The sequence below is a fragment of the Nilaparvata lugens genome, chromosome 4 (genome assembly GCF_014356525.2).
Source record: "Nilaparvata lugens isolate BPH chromosome 4, ASM1435652v1, whole genome shotgun sequence".
In the NCBI taxonomy this organism is placed as follows: domain Eukaryota; kingdom Metazoa; phylum Arthropoda; class Insecta; order Hemiptera; family Delphacidae; genus Nilaparvata; species Nilaparvata lugens.
This window is the reverse complement of record NC_052507.1, coordinates 56,333,334-56,354,495: the sequence shown is the minus strand read 5'-3', so window position 1 is coordinate 56,354,495 and position 21,162 is coordinate 56,333,334. Positions and strand designations below refer to the sequence as shown.

The window sequence follows — 21,162 nt, the reverse complement described above, 5'->3', positions numbered from 1 at the left end:
GATAATAAAGAAAAAAACTCAGATTATGAATTTTTTTTCCCAGAAAGCTGCTTCCTGTTAAATAAACTAAGTTTCCATCATTTAGCTTTTCAAATACAACAATCTCATCAATTCGAGAGCTTTACAGAGTAAAGCATGTTCTATATTGGATTTGGAAAACTTGTGATGGGAAATCTGAGAAAAGCTTGTTCCTGACACGTCATGCTAGTTTCAGATGTGTGAGGAAAAACTCAAGTGTAGGAAAAAATATCTGCAAAAAGTTTTCTTCAGCAACCTTCATAGAATAATTATTATTTTGGGAGTGTGATAGCTATTGTGAAGATAAATTAATAACCAAGGAAATACAGGACATACTCGTATCTTCAAGTTACTCACTCTGACATGCCTCTATTTTTGGAGACCAGACTCCATCAAAGCATACTGTGAAATCGATCTCCTCATTCTTCCTGATGAATTTTTCCAAACACTGCAGCTTGACTACTGTTCCGCTTCCTGGAACGTGTGATCCCGGTTCTAGAGGCTCCAAATCGCACTCATGATTTCCATGTGAGCATGATGTCCTCCAATACAAATTTCCTTTCAGCTTCGGCACTTCACAATTCTTCATCTGGGTCAACAAGATTGACGGGCTGAGCATAGGGAAAAATTGATGAGTGAGTGACGAAGAAATTTGTCATATACAAAAATATATCTCAGTTCTATACTATCAATATTTTTTTTCAATGCTGAATAATTGCAGTCACTCATTCATTCACCCAATCATTCACCGACTTATTGTCAGAACTGGGAATGTACTGAGCCAGAAACATTTCAATTTTTCGGATTAACAACTGATTGAAAAAAAAACAAAATATGCCTGAAATAAATGCTTTCCTAGCGTTTCTAATTTTTCTCCGTTTCTTCAAGGCTAAAATTAGCAGGAAATGTTCAAGGTCATGAATTCAGTTCAAGGAGGGAGTTGGAACGTGTGAGGATAGAATGTAAGCACGATCCCGCTCTGCATTCAGCTACGAGCAAGGCTGCTCTATTACATTCAATACTCAATGGTTGGAACTCATTATTCCTTGGTATCGAACAGTGCATATTCTCGTTTTCAGCATACGAAGAATGGTATGGGGATCAATACGTTTGTCAAGAAACACCAAATAGAAATATATTTCAAAACATCTCTTCTATCTTCTCATCAATATATTCAGGGGTCAGTAGAGTTAATAGGCTACTCACTTGGATTTGATCACTTGTTGAGACAATATGCATGCTGCTCCCAAGATGAGCAAGAAGATAATGGTTAATATCTGCAATAAATAATTGAAGAACTGAACGTTGGAACTATCCTGATCATTGAATCAACTATAATAAATCTTTTCATTAATGATACTCTATATAACAGTTTTGCGAACAAGTGGAGTACATGCAGGCCTACAGTTATTATGATTATTGAGTAGCAGAATCTCAAAGTTTTTCTCATTTCTAGTCCTATAGTTCTACAATTTTTCAATCTCTGTAATCTGATATTACCTGTATAACATGATAGTTTATAATTGAAGTTAATGTTGTTATCTGTTCTTGATTCTTATCACATCAATATTATCATCAAACGAAAATCACAGTCAAATCATGTAAATGTTATAATTAATTATCATTCATTGATTACCATTTTAACAAATTCAACTTCCAATTCATTTCCATCTGTGGAAGAAAATATTGTTCATTTTTTATCTATATAAAGAATAATGGATACTGTGAGTTCAAAAACATAGAATAAATCATGAGAATGTTCAATTTTTCATACTGATAGTATGAAGCCTTATTATAATAAACGGAAATAATACGATACGTAATTAATCAAACGTGCAGTCTCCTACTACTCTTTACTATTCCAGAAGGATAGTTATTCTATGAGTATGGTATTATTATCATTTCCAATTATTTTGCTTAGAAGAAATATTGCAGTATTCAATAATAATTAAAACTTCCCTAATAGTTTTCATAATAATATGAAAAAGATAATGAAACAAAGGAGTAGGCTATATGGCTATGGACAAAACATTGGCATCTAAGATGAGTAATGTTCCATGTAATATTCAAATATCAGTAATTCAAGTACTGTAGCATAAAATAGAAAATTACCTTCAGGGAACCTGTAGTACAAACACTGAAGACCTTCATTTGATGCGTTCAAATCTCTTTTCAAAACAGTAGAATAAAGGAGAAGTACTTATTTGATTTTCTTATCTCTGAAGTATGGTTCCGCAGATCAATCACTAGGAGATAAAATTCCCGTGAGCATTCAGATGAAGTGCGGCTTATTTCATGTTAGAAAATTGGCAATGAGAATTTCATCATAAGAATCTCGATGTCTCATCATCTTTAGCAATATTCTAGAGACTTATGTAAAACCTATATCTTCACATGAGTAAATCATTGAAGGATGTCAATAATTGACATGAAAAGTATTCAGAAATATTTTAAAATTTAAGAAAAATTATCTTAATCCCAGAAATGAAATTTGAGGTATGAAACATGGAGCTGAAAGGAAAGAGAGATTGAGCAGGAACGGGAAGAAGTAGATCAGTGAAAGAGAAAGCGGAAGAGATTGATTGAGATTTGCATAATGAGCAGTAGGTGTGGAAATTCAGAAAGTAGAAGAAAGTGAAGAGGATTTTAACTTTGAGTGGTATCAGTTAGTGAAATTGGGATATGACAAGTTTGAATTTCCAATTCATGTGAGAGGCAAAGACAGAAGATTGGAGAAAGCTGGTGTGAGGAGAGAGAGTATGATTGCGTAGGTTAGAGAGAGTGAGTCAGTAAGTGAGAGTTAATAAAGAGAGTGTGAGCTGATATGAAGTCTTGAAGGCAGCATATGAGAAATGTTCAGATCAAAGAGAGAGAGAGAGAGGGTGATGAGTCAGGGAGAAAGTCAGAGAGAGTAGAAGAGCGTGAAAGAGAGAGTGAGTAAGCGCTGATGTGAAGTCTTGGAGGAAGCACATGAGAAATGTCTAGATCGGCAAGAAAATAGCTGAACTAGCAAGTTAGGGATGATCTGATCCTCGGCTTGAGAAGGGACTATGTATGTGACTCATGACACAAATCAGTGTTCCTCACTTCCGGATAACGGTTACAATCCTGAATTCTGAATTCAGTTGCTAAATTCTGAATAAAGCTGCTAGATTCGGCATAGACTAGCTGCATTATAATAAATAGACTTGCTGAATTCAGTTAAGAGTTACCAGCTGAGTTCTGAATTTAGTTGATTCCATTCAATTATGTCAGTTTGCAGTGCATCTCACTAAAAACACAGATTGTAGCAAAAACACAACTGAACAGCATCTTAAAACCAAAGATTGCATGCTGAGTGTGTCCTTGATTCGTTCATATCACTAGAGGAAACTTGTGGGAAACGACAAAACCAAAAAGAGTGATTGATAAGATATAAACTAACAGGAAAATTTCAGAATTATTGTAACACCGTATTTCTCAGTGGAAATTTTGTGATGCTTCAATTTTTAAAGAATAATCCAATCTAAATAATAATGAAATTATAAAAAATGTAATGAATACCGTATCGATATTTTAATATCTCATTCCAACATTCTATTTTTTTCTGTATTTTTTGAAAGATGAAAAATACATTTGCATTTGTATTTGAAAGTGTTGACGAGTCAATTCCTCTTTTGGACTAATTTTCAATCGAAATTGGGAAATGGAATGGTCAGGGTTATAAGTTTGTTTATCCATTCCCAATCATTCTATGATCATGTCTCTGTCGAATAAATGAAAAAATCTCAAGAATCTAATTTAATACTTTGGAACATGTATTTCTATGAGTTCTTTAACTACCAATATCATTAAATGACTTTTGGTAACGTTTGCCTTTACTTCCAAAAGTATACATTCAAAGATGAACATTTTGTTAATAACTTTGGTGTAAACGCAGCTTTAGACCATTTAATACCTCATACTCCATTAAAATTCCTGAATTACCAGTTTCATGAAAAAAAAATTTCTCCTTAGTTTATTGTTAAAGTTGGCATATCATTCTATTCATGTATTTTATTGATTGTGGGCACCTGCTTTTAGGTTTAGCGGGACCAATTTTGTAATGCATTTCACTGAATGAAATGATTGATTCATACAGATGATATTGTCAATTTTTCCAAGACGGCTACCGTAGGTAGATTCTGAAGACATTTTTTCTCGTGCTTTGCTTGAAGCCGGGGACACACCCATGGTGCAGCATTCCTAACTCACTCTGATCAAATCTCAGATGACAACGGCCTAGAATTTGCATGCCACACATGTCCTACGTGTGATCTGTCATATCAAAACGCATACACCCAACATGAATATCATACATGAATAGGGTCGGGATGCTGCATGACATGATTTGTGTGGTCTCGACCATGGTATACTGTATAGAAGAAGACGGTAGGTGTCACGCGCACGTCATTTTATATCCAATCATCAATTTTCAACAAATAAGTTTCATGAATTGCCAATAGGTGTTAAAAACCTCGGTTGGTGGCAATGACGCAATCTAGCTGGCTGGCCACTGCACACACATTTCGTGACCCCTACCGTTTTTATTTAAATACTGTGGTTTCGACGTAAGTGGTGATCAGCATGTTTCATGTTTGAAAAATCATGCTTGTTTGCTCAAGACCCTCAGCCTCACAAGAGAAGAAGAGGTAGATAATAGTCAGTCACGTTATGAAGTCAGCACCTTATTAGCATTGGTTTCATATCCTTGTCTGTCATTAGAAAAAGCAGATAGCTGCTGTATCTTTTTCCATCTCCAAAACGTTGCCAAATGTTTAAAGGCTATGGAAAAATGTAATGAACTATCAGAACATTTCAATATTAACTCTCAAGTATAGAAATGTGAGTTTATCACCGTATCAAATTGAATTAAATATTGAAAAGGTATATTTTCATGATTGATATAATTCATTCTAGTTGAAATTGAACATTATAACAATAAGGATCAACTATCAGTAATCTATGACATTTACCGGAATGACTGAATCACAGCTATTCATTATAGAGAGCAGAGGATGAATGGTGCAAAGATACCGTTCTATAATATCCACTGACTTCATAACGTTCATTACACTACAATTTTCCAAAATCACAGACACATGATAGGAAAAATACTGCAGATACTTTCCACAAGCCACACTTCTGGAGAGGTCAACAGACAATATTGTGGGAGAATTTCCAACAATTTTAAATATTCATCAAGATACCTCAATATTAATTAATGCTTCTCAAGAGGAAATTTATTATAGTCCGTACAAATTTACCTCAGACTTGAGGGAATATGCAGCGCAGAAAAATGGAGGGAGATCAGCCAATGATAGTGATTAAAAGAATCATGGGTAGAAGCGCAGTTGCCAATTTGTCAGTCGTCTGACTGCTTTCACACAAAAAGCTATGCATGTGTGACATGAGCCTATGAACAGTCACTATAAGTTGGAGAACGTTGGTCACTTCAAAACGGCAACATCGCTGTATGCTTTCTCTGCTGCGCATGTCCATCCCAAGTAAGAAGTGATTTTGTACAGAGTAGAATCCATTCATTCATACTTTATTCATCCAGAACACAGAACACAATTCTTTGAAATAATTGGGGAAGGACTAACAGGCACAGCCCAAAGCTGTTTCTTCCCCAAATTTTGACTTATACACTGTAAATGGTCCAAAAACTAGGTTATGTTCCATACACTTGAATTCAGGTATTATTAGTGATTAGGAGTAATAGCATTATCAACAACGATAAGAAAATATGTATTATTGTGATTTAATAATTATGAGAACTCATTGGTAAGATCAAAAAAATTATAAAGCGGCATAATTATTATTGGCGGATTACAAAAATAAAAAATAAAATAAAATGCATGAACATTGAGGTTAGAGTTACTTGTTTACGTTTTGAAAAGAATTAGTCGATCTTGGATAAATCGATAATTATCCGAACCAATACTGAATGAATCAGCTGATTATTCGATCAACCCATATGACCGGTTGAATCATATAAAATTCACTCATAAAGGATATATTATGTATACTAAAGGAAGTCGATGTGTAGAAATACAAATAACTATTATTTCTGTATAAATATTTATTATAATCTAAAAAAGCATGATAAATCAAGAGTATAAAAAAACTCATATAAAAACTAAATGTATTATCTATTAAAATCGTATGTTACGATTTATTTATGAATTCAATTTAAGATAAATACCCCATATATCTGTATAAAAACTTCTTTTATTAAATTTTTTCTATTATAAAGCCGAGGAAGCCCTGATTCCCAAGGCAACCAATTGTATTGAGTCTATTAAATTGAGGGCCAATCAGAGAGTAGCTTATAGAATTATTCTAGGAAGAAGCAAATTTTTCTGAAAACCTCTTTCTTCTGGCTTAAGATCCCAACCCGAGAGGATGCACATGGAGTTTAGGGTCTTTTCTTATTCCTTTTAAAAATTTTTTAACGAATTATTAAGCCAAACCCTTTTTTAAATGTAATGTATGTTTGTTGAATGTTAATTGTTTGTGAACTCAGTGCTGTCAAAGAGTTCGTAATTGTAAAGATTCCCATAAAAATAGCTTTAATTCGAAAGAAACTTATAAAAATCTGGATCACACGTTAGCCCAGCAGTGACGAAAAGGAGCCTACCTAATTAATTATTGGAAATAATTAATTCAATCCACGAGAACATCCAGAACTTCAGTCAGTGAGTGATAAGTCAAACCAAATGAGCTCATTTGTCTACGTTCAGTGGGGTAATAATTAATAAAAAAGCGCTATTCCAATTAATTAGAGTTAAAATAAAAAGTCACCACGTGTTGAACAATATCACATAGTTCACAAGAACATTTTATAAATTTATTTATTATATGTAGGAAGCTTACTTCCATGCACTGCCCGAATTCATATTAAAAGCCCTGAGATCTCATGTTCGAATATTAATTTATTAAATATTAATTTTGTCTATTGAACAAAACATATCATATCAAACTTATAGACCGAACAGGTTTTTATCTGCAGAATTTTATATTGATTGGAAGTCTAAGTACCAGTATTAAATATAATATATTTATGAATTTGAAATTCATTATTGTGAATATTAGCAAAGCCTGTGATAATTATTCAGATTTTAAAAGTAGATTATTTAAGTGAATTATAGTTATATCGAATATTTTATGCACATCTTTTTTATGGGAATATATTTTGTGTTTTATGTCAGCATACAAACTTATAGAATTTTTTATTATATCCCAACTCATCTCGTGTTATATAGTTTGAGCTGTTTTAATATCACCAAATATTTAGCAGCATTTAAAATTATTGAATCAAATAATATTAACCTTATTCAAAGCACTCAATATTTATCATCCTTTGATGATATTCAGTTTATCAGCCAGAACAAGCATATTAAGAAATTATAGTAATAAGGTTCCAGTTATATCATATAAGGATCCAGAGAGCTTCAAGAACTGGCGTTGTAAGTTCTAAGGAATTTTGAAGGGGTATATTGGTGAATACTTGTACTCACGACGAGCGTTTTAAGAATCAACTAGAAACAACTATAGTTGGTCCTGATTATTCTCTAGTGGTACATGGTTACTGATAATCAGTCATCAAATATTCTTTTAATTTCCTTACTGGTATTCTTCAAGAACTTCATAGAAGCAGCGGTAAGAATTATCAATACCTGGTCCTTGAACCTTATGGTGATTATTTATACTTATAAAATTCATGTTTCTACCACTGAGCTAGAGCTGAGGTTTGAACCCAGTAATTTTGCGAGCCGGAAGGCCTTAATTTTTTGTGAATTTATCGCAAAAGAGGGAATTTAGAGACTGCTCTTGTAAGTACCAGAAACACCATATTATCTGTGAAGGAATTACAATCTACAACTTCTCACAATAGCTTCATAACGTGGGACTCTATCATAAGAGATAACCCCCCCAGGAGCACAACTTCACAATATATACAGAAATTGCACGCTTTATATAATAGGATAAACTTAGCCTACACGACAACGATATTTGCGTAAACTTGGCTCAAAGCCAGGTTTACGCAAATCTGGCTTTGAGTCAAGTTTGCACAAACCTCTGTTCACACGACACCAACTTAAACACAAACCTGTATTATACACTAAACCATATATAAATTCGATAAGAAGTCTTTGAAGTGTTTATAAACTTGAGATGAATAGTAACTCAAGCCTTCTCCTCCACCTCCTCCTCCTCCTCCTCCTCCTCCTCCTCCTCCTCCTCCTCCTCCTCCACCTCCTCCTCATTCTCCTCCTCCCACTTCTCCTCCTTCTCCTTGATAATTATAATCAAGAATACTGCTTATCAAGTGAAGAGTGAATAACTATATCTATTACATTACTATAGAGTAGATGAAATAGAGATATTATCCATTGAAAAATCTTCCTTGTTTATGAGTATTTTTGAGAATTGACCTCGCACATTTTCAATTTGAGGGTGCTGAATCCGAATCTGAAATCGCGAATTCTCTATCTTCATTTTGAAGCGATTTAGGCTTAGATGGATAGATGAGACATAATCGTTTCCTAGAAAAATTGACGCAAACCTGGCTGAGATTGTTCGAAAAAAAGCACAAACCTTCAAACCTCAGAAATTCACAACGATCTCCCGTCTACACGACGCAAACTTAGCGCTAACCTGCCAGGTTTGCGCTATATCGTTGTCGTGTAGACCGGGCATTATTCTCATCAATATTGAATTTATCAACCATGTACAATAATTATTGGAAAAAATTATTAATATATTAATTGATCATTGGAAAAGTATCGAATTATAATTTCTCCATTCACTAATTGAAATAGTCTTAATGGGCAATTATTTAATAATTCAAATACTGAGAGCTAATCAAGCTCATTGACTCTTCATGGGAGGCAGTCAGAAAAGAGCATGTAAGTCAAAATATCGATATAGTTATCATAAGCATCTGAAAAAAGAAGCCGAAAAGAGAAATCGAGTGTCTATAAAGATTATAGTTAAGTGTTTATATCTTATTTGTTCAACGGGTATTAGAGCAAGCAGTTATAGAGCTTTAACATAGGTGATGAATTCAAGAACAAAGATGAAAATAAATGAGCAGTGATACTGGGAAAGTCAAATCCAATTCTCAACTTTCTCATTTTGTTCTCTTTCTTCTCTGTCTTTTCTTTCTTCCAATATACTTCTTCTTCTTCTCCATTTCATCTCTTCTTTCTATTCCTCCTCGTTTCTTTTTCCTTCCATTCTTCTCTACTTTCACTCGTTACGCCATCTTTTAATTGCCCACCATTTCAATCCTGCACCTTTTACTATCTTTTATAAATCTTCATCACTCTCTTTCTCCTTTCTTCTCTCTCACTCTTTTCCATGGGTGCTACTGCTCAACAAAGATTTATATGAAGTCTCTGCCCGTCCGACAGATATAATACGTGGGTAGTTTTTAGCACGCTCCGACTGAAATTGCACAATTGCACGTAGCTCCAAGCAAGCCAAGTGCTTCGCTGCTTAATATTTTGCACGCTGCTTGTTTGCCAAGTCAAAGTCCCTCTCCGGTGGGACTTTAATTGGTAATTGCGAAATGAGAGCCATCGTCTTGAGACAAATCTCTGCAATGTTCCTTTTTCTTCAGTTTGCTATTTCCCTTCATTTTTTTGTTCTTGTCATTCTTTTCTTTCTACTTTCGTTTCTCTCTCCGATTCTCCTTCTTCCCATTTCTCTAGTCTTCTTCTCTTTCTCTTTTTGAGTCATCTCCTTCTTATTTCCTCCACCTTCTTCTCTTCCTCCTTATCCATCTTTGTCTAAGCAGCTTCACAAGATAAGTTCACATAATGAACACGAACCAGCTTAGATTTTAAAGCATTTTCAATCTCTTTAAAAGCTAGCAAACAAATGGAATACATTTCTTCATCATATTTCACTCCATCTCTCCACAAATAATCTCTTCTACTAGTAAATGCAAGGCAGAATTCCGCTTTCCAATCATCTGTTTCCAACTTGTTGAATTATACTCGCTATCAATTATTATTATTTCATATTTCTCTTCTATTTCGTATACCTTCCAAATTTACCTTTTTTCTCCCATGAAGTGGTCCTCCAGACTATTTCAAGTTTCCTGCAGACTTATAATTTTTTCAATTAAATTTTCATTTTCTGATATTGGACTCTGATATTTATTGCATTCAATTTGTATTCTCGAACCATTCTGAACTTGAAAATTGTTTTTTTTTTCTGAGTTACTCAATCCTTCTCAGACATATTTGCTTTGCTTCTTTCGTCTTTTTCTTCTCCTTTCTATTTTGTCTTCTCCTTCACCACCTCCTCCTCTAACGTCTCCCCCCTACCATCTCACTGAGTTCACTCGCCTTGTCCCATATTCATTTTACAAGAACCGGCGCCTAGCGTCTTTATAGGATCAGTGTTAATAAAGGAGCGTGCGTAAAACATGCGATTACAAGAGGCCTCCTCCTCTTCACCTTCTCCATCACTTCTTAGTCCTCTTCATTATCATTCTCTATCTCCTCCTTCTCCTCTTCAACGTCCTCTTCCGCCTATTCTACTCAGCCTCCTTATGTTTCTCATCCTCCTACACAACCTCCTCCTCTTTCTGCTTCTACTTATCCTCCTAATGTCTGTAACATGCAATTATGACAGGCGAAGAGACCTCGATGTTTCGGATTAGCCTATTCAATTTCTGCAAGGAGGCTGACTGCGTTTCAACTTTTAACGTACGCTCGTAACCCAGTTATGAATGGAAATTGGAATTCATTTCGCCAATGTGTTTCAATGAGTATAAGGCCTACGTGTTTGGCTTTATTGTGTTTATGAATAGTTAGAAAAAGTGGAAGAATGAGGTGAATAGAGTGAGATTGTGTGAGGGGGATTGTGTGTGGGAGAGAGAGTGGGAGAGTGGAAGAGAGAATAGAATAGAATCGCTGCCTCTATTTTTTACCTAGGAGGGCGGAGTTGGGGCTCAGCCGGCCTTCTCTTACACTCAACCCTCCAATACGACACTAAATAATTACTAGATTGAACAAATCAAATTGAGAAAAAATATATATGCAATATTACAAACAAGGTTAATAAATATTATTGAAATACAAAATAATAAGAGAGTGAGAGAGTAGAAGAGAAAATTATGCCTCTTAGGATGTTCAAAGAAATTGAAAGAGTAATTTAATAATAATCATTTATTCGAATTTCCCTTTTTGATTTTCTTGAAAGAAAGGAATCAGTGTAACTGCGATACTGATGTATGGCTAATCGTCAAGAGAAGAAAATAGTTGATTCATCATCAGTCACTATCTTCTGGGGTCTATTTCACAAAGATGCAAACATGGTTACTGACAAGTACTGATAATGACAAGTTTTCAGCCGCAGGTGTATCACAATGAAAATTGGTAACAACTTCACTAGTCCAGAAGTTCGCAAGTGCTCCCACATAATTCCATTCTAACATCAATTATAATTTCATAATAGCATCAATGCCTTCCATTCAACCAGTTCTAGCAGTTGAGAGTGGATATCGCTACCAAACAAATTTTCCACAGGTGAAACGAAGAAAACAACGTAAAATCACAGAATATTATGAACCTATGTTGTACCCATACTGTACCTACTCCTCTATGGGTCCACAATATAAGGTACAACCAACGAAAGAACACGGTCATTATCCAATCAAAATTAAATCAGATAATCAATACCCGATACCGGTTGTGATCAGTTAATTGATTCCCAGTAGCTTACATTCGGGGCTTGTCCGTTTTTTATCCGCTATATCGCGTTGAACAGATGTTGCTTTTCATTCATGTCAACATTGTTACGATTCTGTTGTGAAACTCACTTTAAACTGTCAGCCTGCATAACTTATATAATCAATGCTCATCATTCAAGCAATGCCGACAGTTTGAAATGGATCTGACCGAGTCTTGTCCATGTGAAAACATAAATACAGAGTTTCCATCACCCCAATGTTTTGTTACTGACGCCTACCATGTTGTTTGGATTCTTGTTATCCGGTATTAACTCTCGCCATCACGAGCATTTACGATGAATAATTACTATGGATTGAACAGTGGAAGGTTTGGGGATTCCTGGATTTGACGAAATTCTGATAGAAATTATTGTGATCAGAGCGTGTGTTTCGTGAACCTACTAGTATATGTCACAATCATCATTGTTCAAAGAGTGGAATAAGGTTTAGATAATGGAACTTACAAGACTCTGTGAATTTTTTGGGAAAAATAAATTGACATTTTGTAAATTCGAGGATTTTTGCTACGATGAGATTTACTTTCAGCTGTCAGTATTAGCAAAGAGAACTTCTATACTAGATTGTGTATTCTATGGTATTATTTGAATTATTTATTCTATGGTTGATTATAGTATAAGTTGAATTCGTGTTATTAGAATTTTGACTGTTCATGTGTTATCTGCATGCTTTATCTGATACTATAAAATTTAGGATGATATATTATTTTTTCAGTACAAATCTGCGATTTGATTGTCGAAATATTGTGATCATTATATGTGGTTTCAAGAATGTATAACATACAAGCAAGTGACCAGTAAACTGCAATTTCCTCATAACCAGGAAACGTCATAAATATATTATTATTATTCTATTAAAATCACGTGGATAATCCTCATCAGCGTTGAAAATTTGCAACAAGAAAATGAATTTGATTGTTGTCGGACTCACAAGTTTAAGGTGACTTGGGAATCAATCCTTTTCAATTCACTCGAACGATTCCTCGAATTGAATTCAAATGCATCCTCCTCTTCTATTCTTAAATTGTATGTTTTCTACATAATGATACATTCATTGTAACGCTATGATTCTTTCGATAATTGATATGCAAAAACAGAGAAGAAGGTATAGTTTGAAAAAAGAGCAGTAACTGTAACTTGTTGGACCTTTTCAACAGTTTGATGATATTTTAATCGAAAAACTAGAACCGATAAAATTGGTAATATCGTTTTGATTGTGATCCCTCACTCCACACTAACCTGATACCCCAGTTAACAAGAATTTACCTGTGAAACTAATCAAATAGATTGCACTCAAAGGACGATAGATAGAGCACACTGACAAGAAAATGTACTTACTGTTCCAGACACAAATTGAATCATGGGGCTGTTTCAGATGGTTGTGAGGGGTGACGACGATGGTAGGCGATAGGGCGTTGGGAGGGGTTATGTTATGATGAGGAAGGGAGTAAGTTGAGCTGAAGCAATGAAATTGGAATTTCATATCTCAGCCACACACAAGCTGGCTTGGCAATAAAATATACCGAAGCGAAATGGATTCTAGAATTTTCTCTCTTCTCTCACACATATTTACTCTCTCTCTCACACACATTCCCTTCTACACTATCTCATGTACTCCTGTTTTTATCACCATACTAGATAAATAACCCCCCTCTCTCTCACTCTCACTTCTACTCTCTCACTCTTCCATTGTCACTCTCTTTCCTCTATCCCACTCACTCAAGATATTCCTTCTATATTCCCTTACTGTATAATATATGCTTCCTTTCTCCATGTTCTTTCTTCTTCATTCTTTTTCTCTATATATTCTCTTCTACACAATTTCCCAGTCTCTTCTTCTATTTTACCACTTCTCGATTGTCACTATACATCAGTCCATGGAAGAAAATATTATTGAGTGGCGAGAACTGTGTAATATGTGTACCACTACTAGAAAAAGAATGTACAATATAATATTTTTCTCTACTCTTAAGAAAAATACTCTCTTTTCCCTTTATTCTATCTCTTTCTACTCAACGCTGAAAGTTTTGAGTTGATCTCACTTTTTTTTCAATTTCTCTTTCACCATTTCTCTGCTTTCCCACATATTTTATCCTCTTATCTGTTATTACTCATTCTCATCTGTTTTATTTTCATAATTTCTACAAACTCCCAGATATTTCTTCTCACATGAACTTCTTCACTTTCACACCTTCAATACAAACATTCCATTGCTTATGATATATAATCTGAATACAATTATTCTTACTCCTCTTCTTCATGGTCCTTTCCAAGGATAGAATCCTTATTCTACATCATGCCTTGCTTCTTATCTCTCTTACAATTTTCTCAGGACATGTAAGATTCACAACAAGTTTCTTGTAATAAATTGAAAAATTTACTAGGAATACTGACAGTTTGAAGCGTATGTTATAGGCTAGTCTGGACGTTCAACCGACTTCCACTACAGTGAAGTAGCTCTACTCCTCGTCCAACTGTAATGGAGTGTTACTGGGTTGTGATTGGGTAGTTGTCTAAGTTTCGACCCTCCTCATATAACAATGGGAGGAGTCCACTTGTCTGCGTCATTGTGCTGGGCCAATAGCAGCTCTCCAACTCAACTGGCCACCATTGACTTCATTTCGAATTTGTTCTCTGATTAAGTGATTCAAGTTTCAGGATTTTTTGTAGTAGCGAGATGCGCTGAAAAATGAATTTCAGTTTGTTGAAGATAGCAATTCACGATTAATTGAATCTATATTGACCAGTTAGTAGAACAGAATACTTCCAGCAGCTCTGAATACTCTGCATTCAATGAACAAACATGGTTCTCGAGAATATTAGAAACAACAGAAATTTGACCTCCAGAGATACAGGTTCAGCTTTCTTCGATATCTTCAAGCACAATGCACGATATTACACAAACACGCTGTGTTCTGCTTGTTCAGTGTATACATCTCACAATAATTAGTTGTTTCTTGATATATTCCGAATAAAACCAGTTGAAACTAGGGCTTCCTGATGACCGAAGAGATTCATGTTGCCAGATTGTGACCTTCCTACGCAAGCCCATATGGTTCAACATTATATTCAATCTGACAAGACAGTCAACGGATGTTCCCATTGCATACCATATCCAGTCAAATGGTCTTGCAACAGAAATTCATTGATAGTTCCGCATTATTTTGCAATGTGGATATTTGATCATTTCCAGATGATTCTAGTTTCTATTTGTTTCATTCAGAAAATATAATATATTTTTTAAGATCCTGGAACAGACTCTGAGTATAGGTTGAAAAGCAAAAAAGCTCAAATAGTGAAATTTACAATATTTGTTCATTTTACCTCACCGAGATTCACTCCCAACTGCCAGCAGCTATGATCAAATGGGGAGCGATGGTGTTATCTATAGGGAACGCTGACCTTTCGTAGTGAATTTCACTATTTATCATACTATGACCCTTATAATGTAAATCATGAACCTGATTCTCAAATATTTGAAATATCCTATTCAAATATTCTCCTCCCCCTATTTTCCTGAGCTAGCCAGGTCACTCGATATTATTAGTATTATTATTATTATTCTCCTTTAACTGCAATTATTACTTTCCTATAAGGTGAATTTAAGAAGTTGAATTACATCAACTTTCACCATTATCATATCAATTATTGAGAGACAAGATTAGTAAACAGAATATTTCAACAGCCACATAGCTATCACAAAGTCCCATGAATATCACAATAATATTATTAATCCAACTAACAAGAAAACAAATTCGGTTGTTACAACATCAGCACTCCACTCTTCAAATTTTTGAATAATTGTGCGATAATATAATATGCTCTACAGTATCATATTAACTAGTATTTAGGCGGAAAATCTAAAATAATGAAATGGGAAAGAAATTATGTTCAATTTGATCATTTTCAAATGCGAAGCATTCTAAATATCGAAACGACTTCAATATTATAAGTAACAGTTGTCAATGTGCTAAACATTCAGCTTCGCATTTCAACCTGCTGTCGATTGACTAGTTTTTATCACCAAAGAAATTTTGCTACACCGAGTCTTCAACATTGAAGCTCTATGATAGAGTCTAAACCCTTCTACTACCAACGTTTTTCATATACACGAAATACCAAGTGGGGTAACTGGGTTACCCCAACAAGATTCCTGTTTTATATAATTATTCAATTTTTTTTTTCATTAATTCATCTATAAAATGCATTAAAAAGCTATTAATATAATTGAATTAAATTTCTTTTGTTGAAAATATGTTTTCAATCAAAAACTGACAGGACAACAAAATTCAGTATTCTATCATATGGATGTAGGGGAAATGTTGTCAAGTAATTAAATTATGGCTATAGAAAGGCATTTTTCCCAAATTTAGATTCTAAGTGATCATTATGAATCAGGTTTGGCAAAAAAATCATAATTGAACATTACATTTATATCTTATGTATTCCGATAATGGATGAAATATACCAAAAAATTGCATGACATGGAATACCAAGCAGGGTAATAGAGTTACCCCAAGGATAAATCTGCTAACAATTGAAAAAATAAGAGGAATGGAATGATTTCATGAGAAAAAACAACTAAAGTGATATGTTTTTAACAAGTACTCAAGGTTTCAATGAGATACGTCAACATTATCAACAAAAAATTTGACTAAATGTGGGTTGGAGTAGTCCAAATACCCCGATTGGTAGTAGAAGGGTTAACCAATTCAGGTCTTGTGTCAATAATTGGTATATTGCAGACTTTCTGCATTAGTTGAGTTGAAAGCAGTGATGCTATCTATGAGAAATGCTGTTTAATCTAATGTGAATCTTGATATAGTGGAAGACCTACGTTAGATTCTGTCATGAATTCTATCATGATTCTATTTACATTGGAATCAATGGATTCATATCTGTTCCAGAACAATATTGGCTTTGTTGAGAAATTGGTTACGATTTGAAGCATTCTTGGACGTAGAGTAACAAATTTCATTGTGGTTTGCTCAGTATTTTTCATAGACGACACGATTGAAAATATTTAAATTTTTAGATTAAAAATAGTGCAATCTCCAGAACGAATCACTTTGAGCTATAGATTTTGATTGAATAAAAACGACAGGACATTGTCAGAACCACTTATTTATTGAGACAATTCCATGCACTATTTTTGGTTGGTACATCATTATCAATCTTTAGTTGACCCTTGATGATGATTGTTGATTATAAAATATAAGTTGATATGATTTTTTGAGGGCAGCGAATATATTTTTCTGATGAATATAATCTTTATGTAACGTGAATATCAACATATTCAACGTAAATATTATATAAGTGACGTAAATATAACTACACTTACGTCTATGCAATCATTCACTATTTCCGAAAGATACTACCACTTGAATTTATTAAAGGAACGCACACTTATTGTCCAATGAGTTTTTTTTTTGAATGATCTTTTTATCGAACCAATTGGAAATTGCCGAATGGCTTCCTTGAAGGAGGTGGAAAAGTTATAATTCATCAATACTTCGTCACAAATGCTTGTTATCCCTGCGTCACTAACATTATAAAAAGGAGATTCCAATAGTAGAATGAAACTGAATTATCTCATGAAGTCATAGTTCTCTCAGATTGTTGTCAAAGAAAGAAGTGGACAGAATCTCCCAGAAAGAATATGCTGATAGTGAATTTTTCTGTGATTTATCTGGCTTCAAATTTATCAAGTTTTTTAATATTTTTCAATTTATTAATGCATTTCCAAGTGTAATAATAATTTGTTTCATCTTTCTGATCAACCGAGATACAAATTTTTTAGTATAATGTATATTTGGACTGTAAATTTTTGTGATCTTTATAAAAGTGTTTTCATTGCCTCATTTGAACTATTTTTATCAAAATTAGGGGGAGGAACAGTTTTGGGTTTATCCTGTTGATTCTCTCCCAATCATTAATTTGATGTTGTGATTAAGGAATGTAATAAATGTAATAAATGTAATGTAATGTAATAAAGAAAGAAAACAAATAATGCAGACGTTTCCAAATCAGTTGAATAGTTGGAAAATTGAGTAGTATAGATCTACTGCCGTTTCCAAATTCAATATCTGAATGAGTTTTTTCATTTCACATACATAAAATAGATGGTAATTTTTGAAACTCGAATTCAAGATATCAAAAATGAACCAATATTAATTATAATAATCTAAATTTTCAGATATCCAAACTTACCTTCGGATGTTGGCCCCAGAAACGCCAGAATTCGCTGGACAGCTAACACAACCAAAAAAATAAGTAGAACCTTAGAACTTCACTGTTTTCTACAAAACTACGTTTTCACACCAACAATGGGAAAATTGAAATGACAGAAATAATGAGCAATCACTAGAAATTTCCACTTTATCTCCAAAAATGTAGAACGTTCCTTCAATATTCTTAGTTGAGAATTTTTCAAATGGTCAATCAATGGATATATTATATAGTTGAAATCATTGGAGATCACTGACGTCTTCCAAATAGAGTTCGTAGAATCACCCAAATAACTATTTACTGAATTTGGAAAACGTTGTTAATAATATTCTAAATGATTATCCATTTCACCCGAGAATGACAAGTACTCTATAGGCCGGAGAACAGACTAATGCAATTTTTGATTGACCTTTCAGGATTTGGAAAGTCTTATCAACTCTACGAAAATGCCCAGTGTTTCAAGAGAAATAACAGAATTGTTGATGGGTGAACCGAGGAACTTGAACTAAGTTATTTGGATTTTTTTGTGAGCAGCTACTACTCTTTCAGAATTCTGTTTACTATTCACAAAACTTGTTCCAGCAGATTTTCTATTAATCTGAGACAGTTATTGGTTATTTGCTACGATTGAAGTTTATTTTGACAATATTACGCGGTTTTCAGCGGACGCAAACTGTCACAACACGTTCTGTCAAACTGAAACAACGAAGCTGTTTTTTATGCAATTTGTCTATTGCATTATTGTGTTTTGTTGAAGCAAATATTCACCTTGTATAACGGGAATGCTTCTTTTACGATTGTACACAGTACACCTGATTTCAAAACGAACCTCGACTATTGAAAGCCTATCCATATATATAACATATTTTAAAAATGTAATCTTTTCTCCAGATTCATAATAAATTTTTCTCGAGGGGAATCAGATATCATTCATTTTTTTGAACTTCGAATATCCGAGACGTTTTCAACACAACTCGGTTTTTATCGACTTTGCCAGAAAGGAGTAACTTTTTATCCGGTTTCACGTTGATTTTTCTGAACAGAACCGATGTTTTTATCCGATTTTACGGCGATTTTTCTTAACGGAACCGATGTTTATCTGATATTAGGACTCCCGGGAAATGCTTGGCTCTGATTTGCCGGTGTAGCGCGGTGATAAGCGGTGTTATCGGGGCGCGAAGTTTCCGCTGCGGGCGCGTCACACCATCTACCCGCTAGCCGGGATTTCGACTGCTGATTCGGCTTTTTCCGGATGAGTTCGGCTGGGTTCGGCTCCTGGGGTGGCTATTGAAAGGGGGGTTGGTTGTGAGAATAGAGAGAATGTGGCAGAGAGTGGGAGAGTTTGAGTGAGTGGGAAAACGTGTTGATAAGGAATAGAGGATGATGATGTGTGAGAAAGACCGTGCGGTGAATGTTAGGAAGGAGGGGAAGGTGTGAGAGATGTGAGTGTGGAGAAAGGAGAGAAGAGGTGGAATGGCAGAGAAGGAGGAGCTAAACGAGCAATCATGTAAGGAGATGTGAACGCAGAAGAGAATTAGAGCTTTGACGAACACTGAAGGAGAGCGAGAACAAGGAATTGGATCTACATAGAAGACGTGAGTGTAGAAAGTTGAATGAGGACCAAAATGATGATATATCCACGAAGAAGTCCCTGGAGAAAAAATGAGAACAAGGAATGGTTCTCAGAAAAAAAATTAAGATTTTGTCAAGTTCAATTCTGTTATGATGTGAGGGAACAGTGTGGAAAAAAGGTATTAAAGAGTAAGCAGGACCGATACAGAGAAGAGTTAGAGAAGTAGATGTGAGAAAAGACAATGGAAAGTGGAAACTGTTGGAAGAAAGAGTCTCTGAAAGGATTTTAAGTGAAAGGACGTTGGAAAAATAAGATGAGGTTATGGAATTAGAGGTTACATGAATGAGAGGGGAAGATAACGAGGAACAAGGAGAAGTCGATGGGAATGAGGGGTGGGAAGAAAAAGAAGTAGGAGAAGTAATGAAAGAAAGAGGGTAGAATGATAAGGTGAAGCAGATGCAAACTTGAATAACAACAAACAAGGAGAGGAGAACATTTTCTTACATAGTGCGTGAGAGAGAGGAAATCACAAGAAAGACAGAGATGATCATGGAGAGGGAGCGAGATGCCAATACACTCTCACAATGTGGAACACCTCAGAATCCCTGGACTCAACCTCTCCTCCTCAACCACTTCTAACGATTCGTAAGGGGAGGTTGGAACCCTTCGACCAAGATTGAGTGTCCCCTTTTAGCAGGCTTTAGCAGGGTGGCCGAAAGTTGATAACACCCTTCCTGTGAGACCCTTTTTGCCAAAAAAATGTTTTGCCCCGAAATGGAGATCACGATCGTGGAAAGGGTGTTGAGGGGGGTAGGCCAGCCTTTTTGCAAGATTCTGCTACCATGAAAAGATTGCTTGTTATGAGTCGGGGGGAACCCAAACACACATTGATTGAATTTACATGGGTTATTGTAAGGGAAGCATTGAATAGTGGGCATTTCCATGGGAGATTGGGGCTTGTTTGTTGGCAATGGAGGTCACAACATTCGACATTAATAGAAATCTCAGATATTTTTTCCTTCCATTTGAGCCGCATTTATTGTTCGTTTATTTGATCTACACTCACAGTGCTTGACATTGTCATCTTAGCCTACATTTTCTCTGAATTCCAATTGATCAACCTGGAAATATTTCGACCTGAACAGAATCTTGAGATAATTTATATCTATATTTTTATTGGCCTATATCCATCAAATTTGATGGATGTAGAAATCGTTTTGTTGAGCGTTTGTATCATTTATCAATACAACATTAGTCTATCTCAGCTGTTTCTTTAATACAATAATTTGTGTCGAAAAACAAAAAAAAACACAGAAGGATTGTAATAATGTTGAGAGAGAGGAGTTACAAGAATTACAAAAATTTTCGAGATTAGATGAGATGCCCGATTCGAGATCTTAACATTTTCTGAAGATATTGAGTTTATGTAATTGACATCATCACATTATTGATTATCAATCTAATGTGTCGATACTAGCAAACGGAGATCGATATCCAACAACATTACAGATGAATATTTTTATTTTTACTAATCTTCCTGAACGAAAAAATCTAAG

General features: G+C 34.7%; 1 protein-coding gene across 18 annotated transcripts in view; it reads right to left on the bottom strand.

The window, feature by feature from the left end:
- The window catches only part of LOC111048706 (zwei Ig domain protein zig-8), a 439,994-nt gene extending 420,753 nt beyond the window's left edge, over positions 1-19,241 (bottom strand). For 6 of the 18 annotated variants that reach the window (XM_039425942.1, XM_039425939.1, XM_039425929.1 and 3 more), the window contains exons 1-3: positions 2,131-3,309; positions 1,225-1,295; positions 376-629 (exon numbers count right to left, since the gene is read on the bottom strand). In XM_039425942.1, coding sequence (XP_039281876.1) covers positions 376-629; positions 1,225-1,295; positions 2,131-2,169 — 364 coding nt within the window. In that variant the 5' untranslated portion in view covers positions 2,170-3,309. Of the gene's footprint in view, positions 1-375; positions 630-1,224; positions 1,296-2,130; positions 3,407-18,015 lie in introns of those variants that run through there. The other 12 variants (XM_039425936.1, XM_039425924.1, XM_039425937.1 and 9 more) reach the window with 11 other exon arrangements.
- Positions 19,242-21,162: the final 1,921 nt, after the last annotated feature.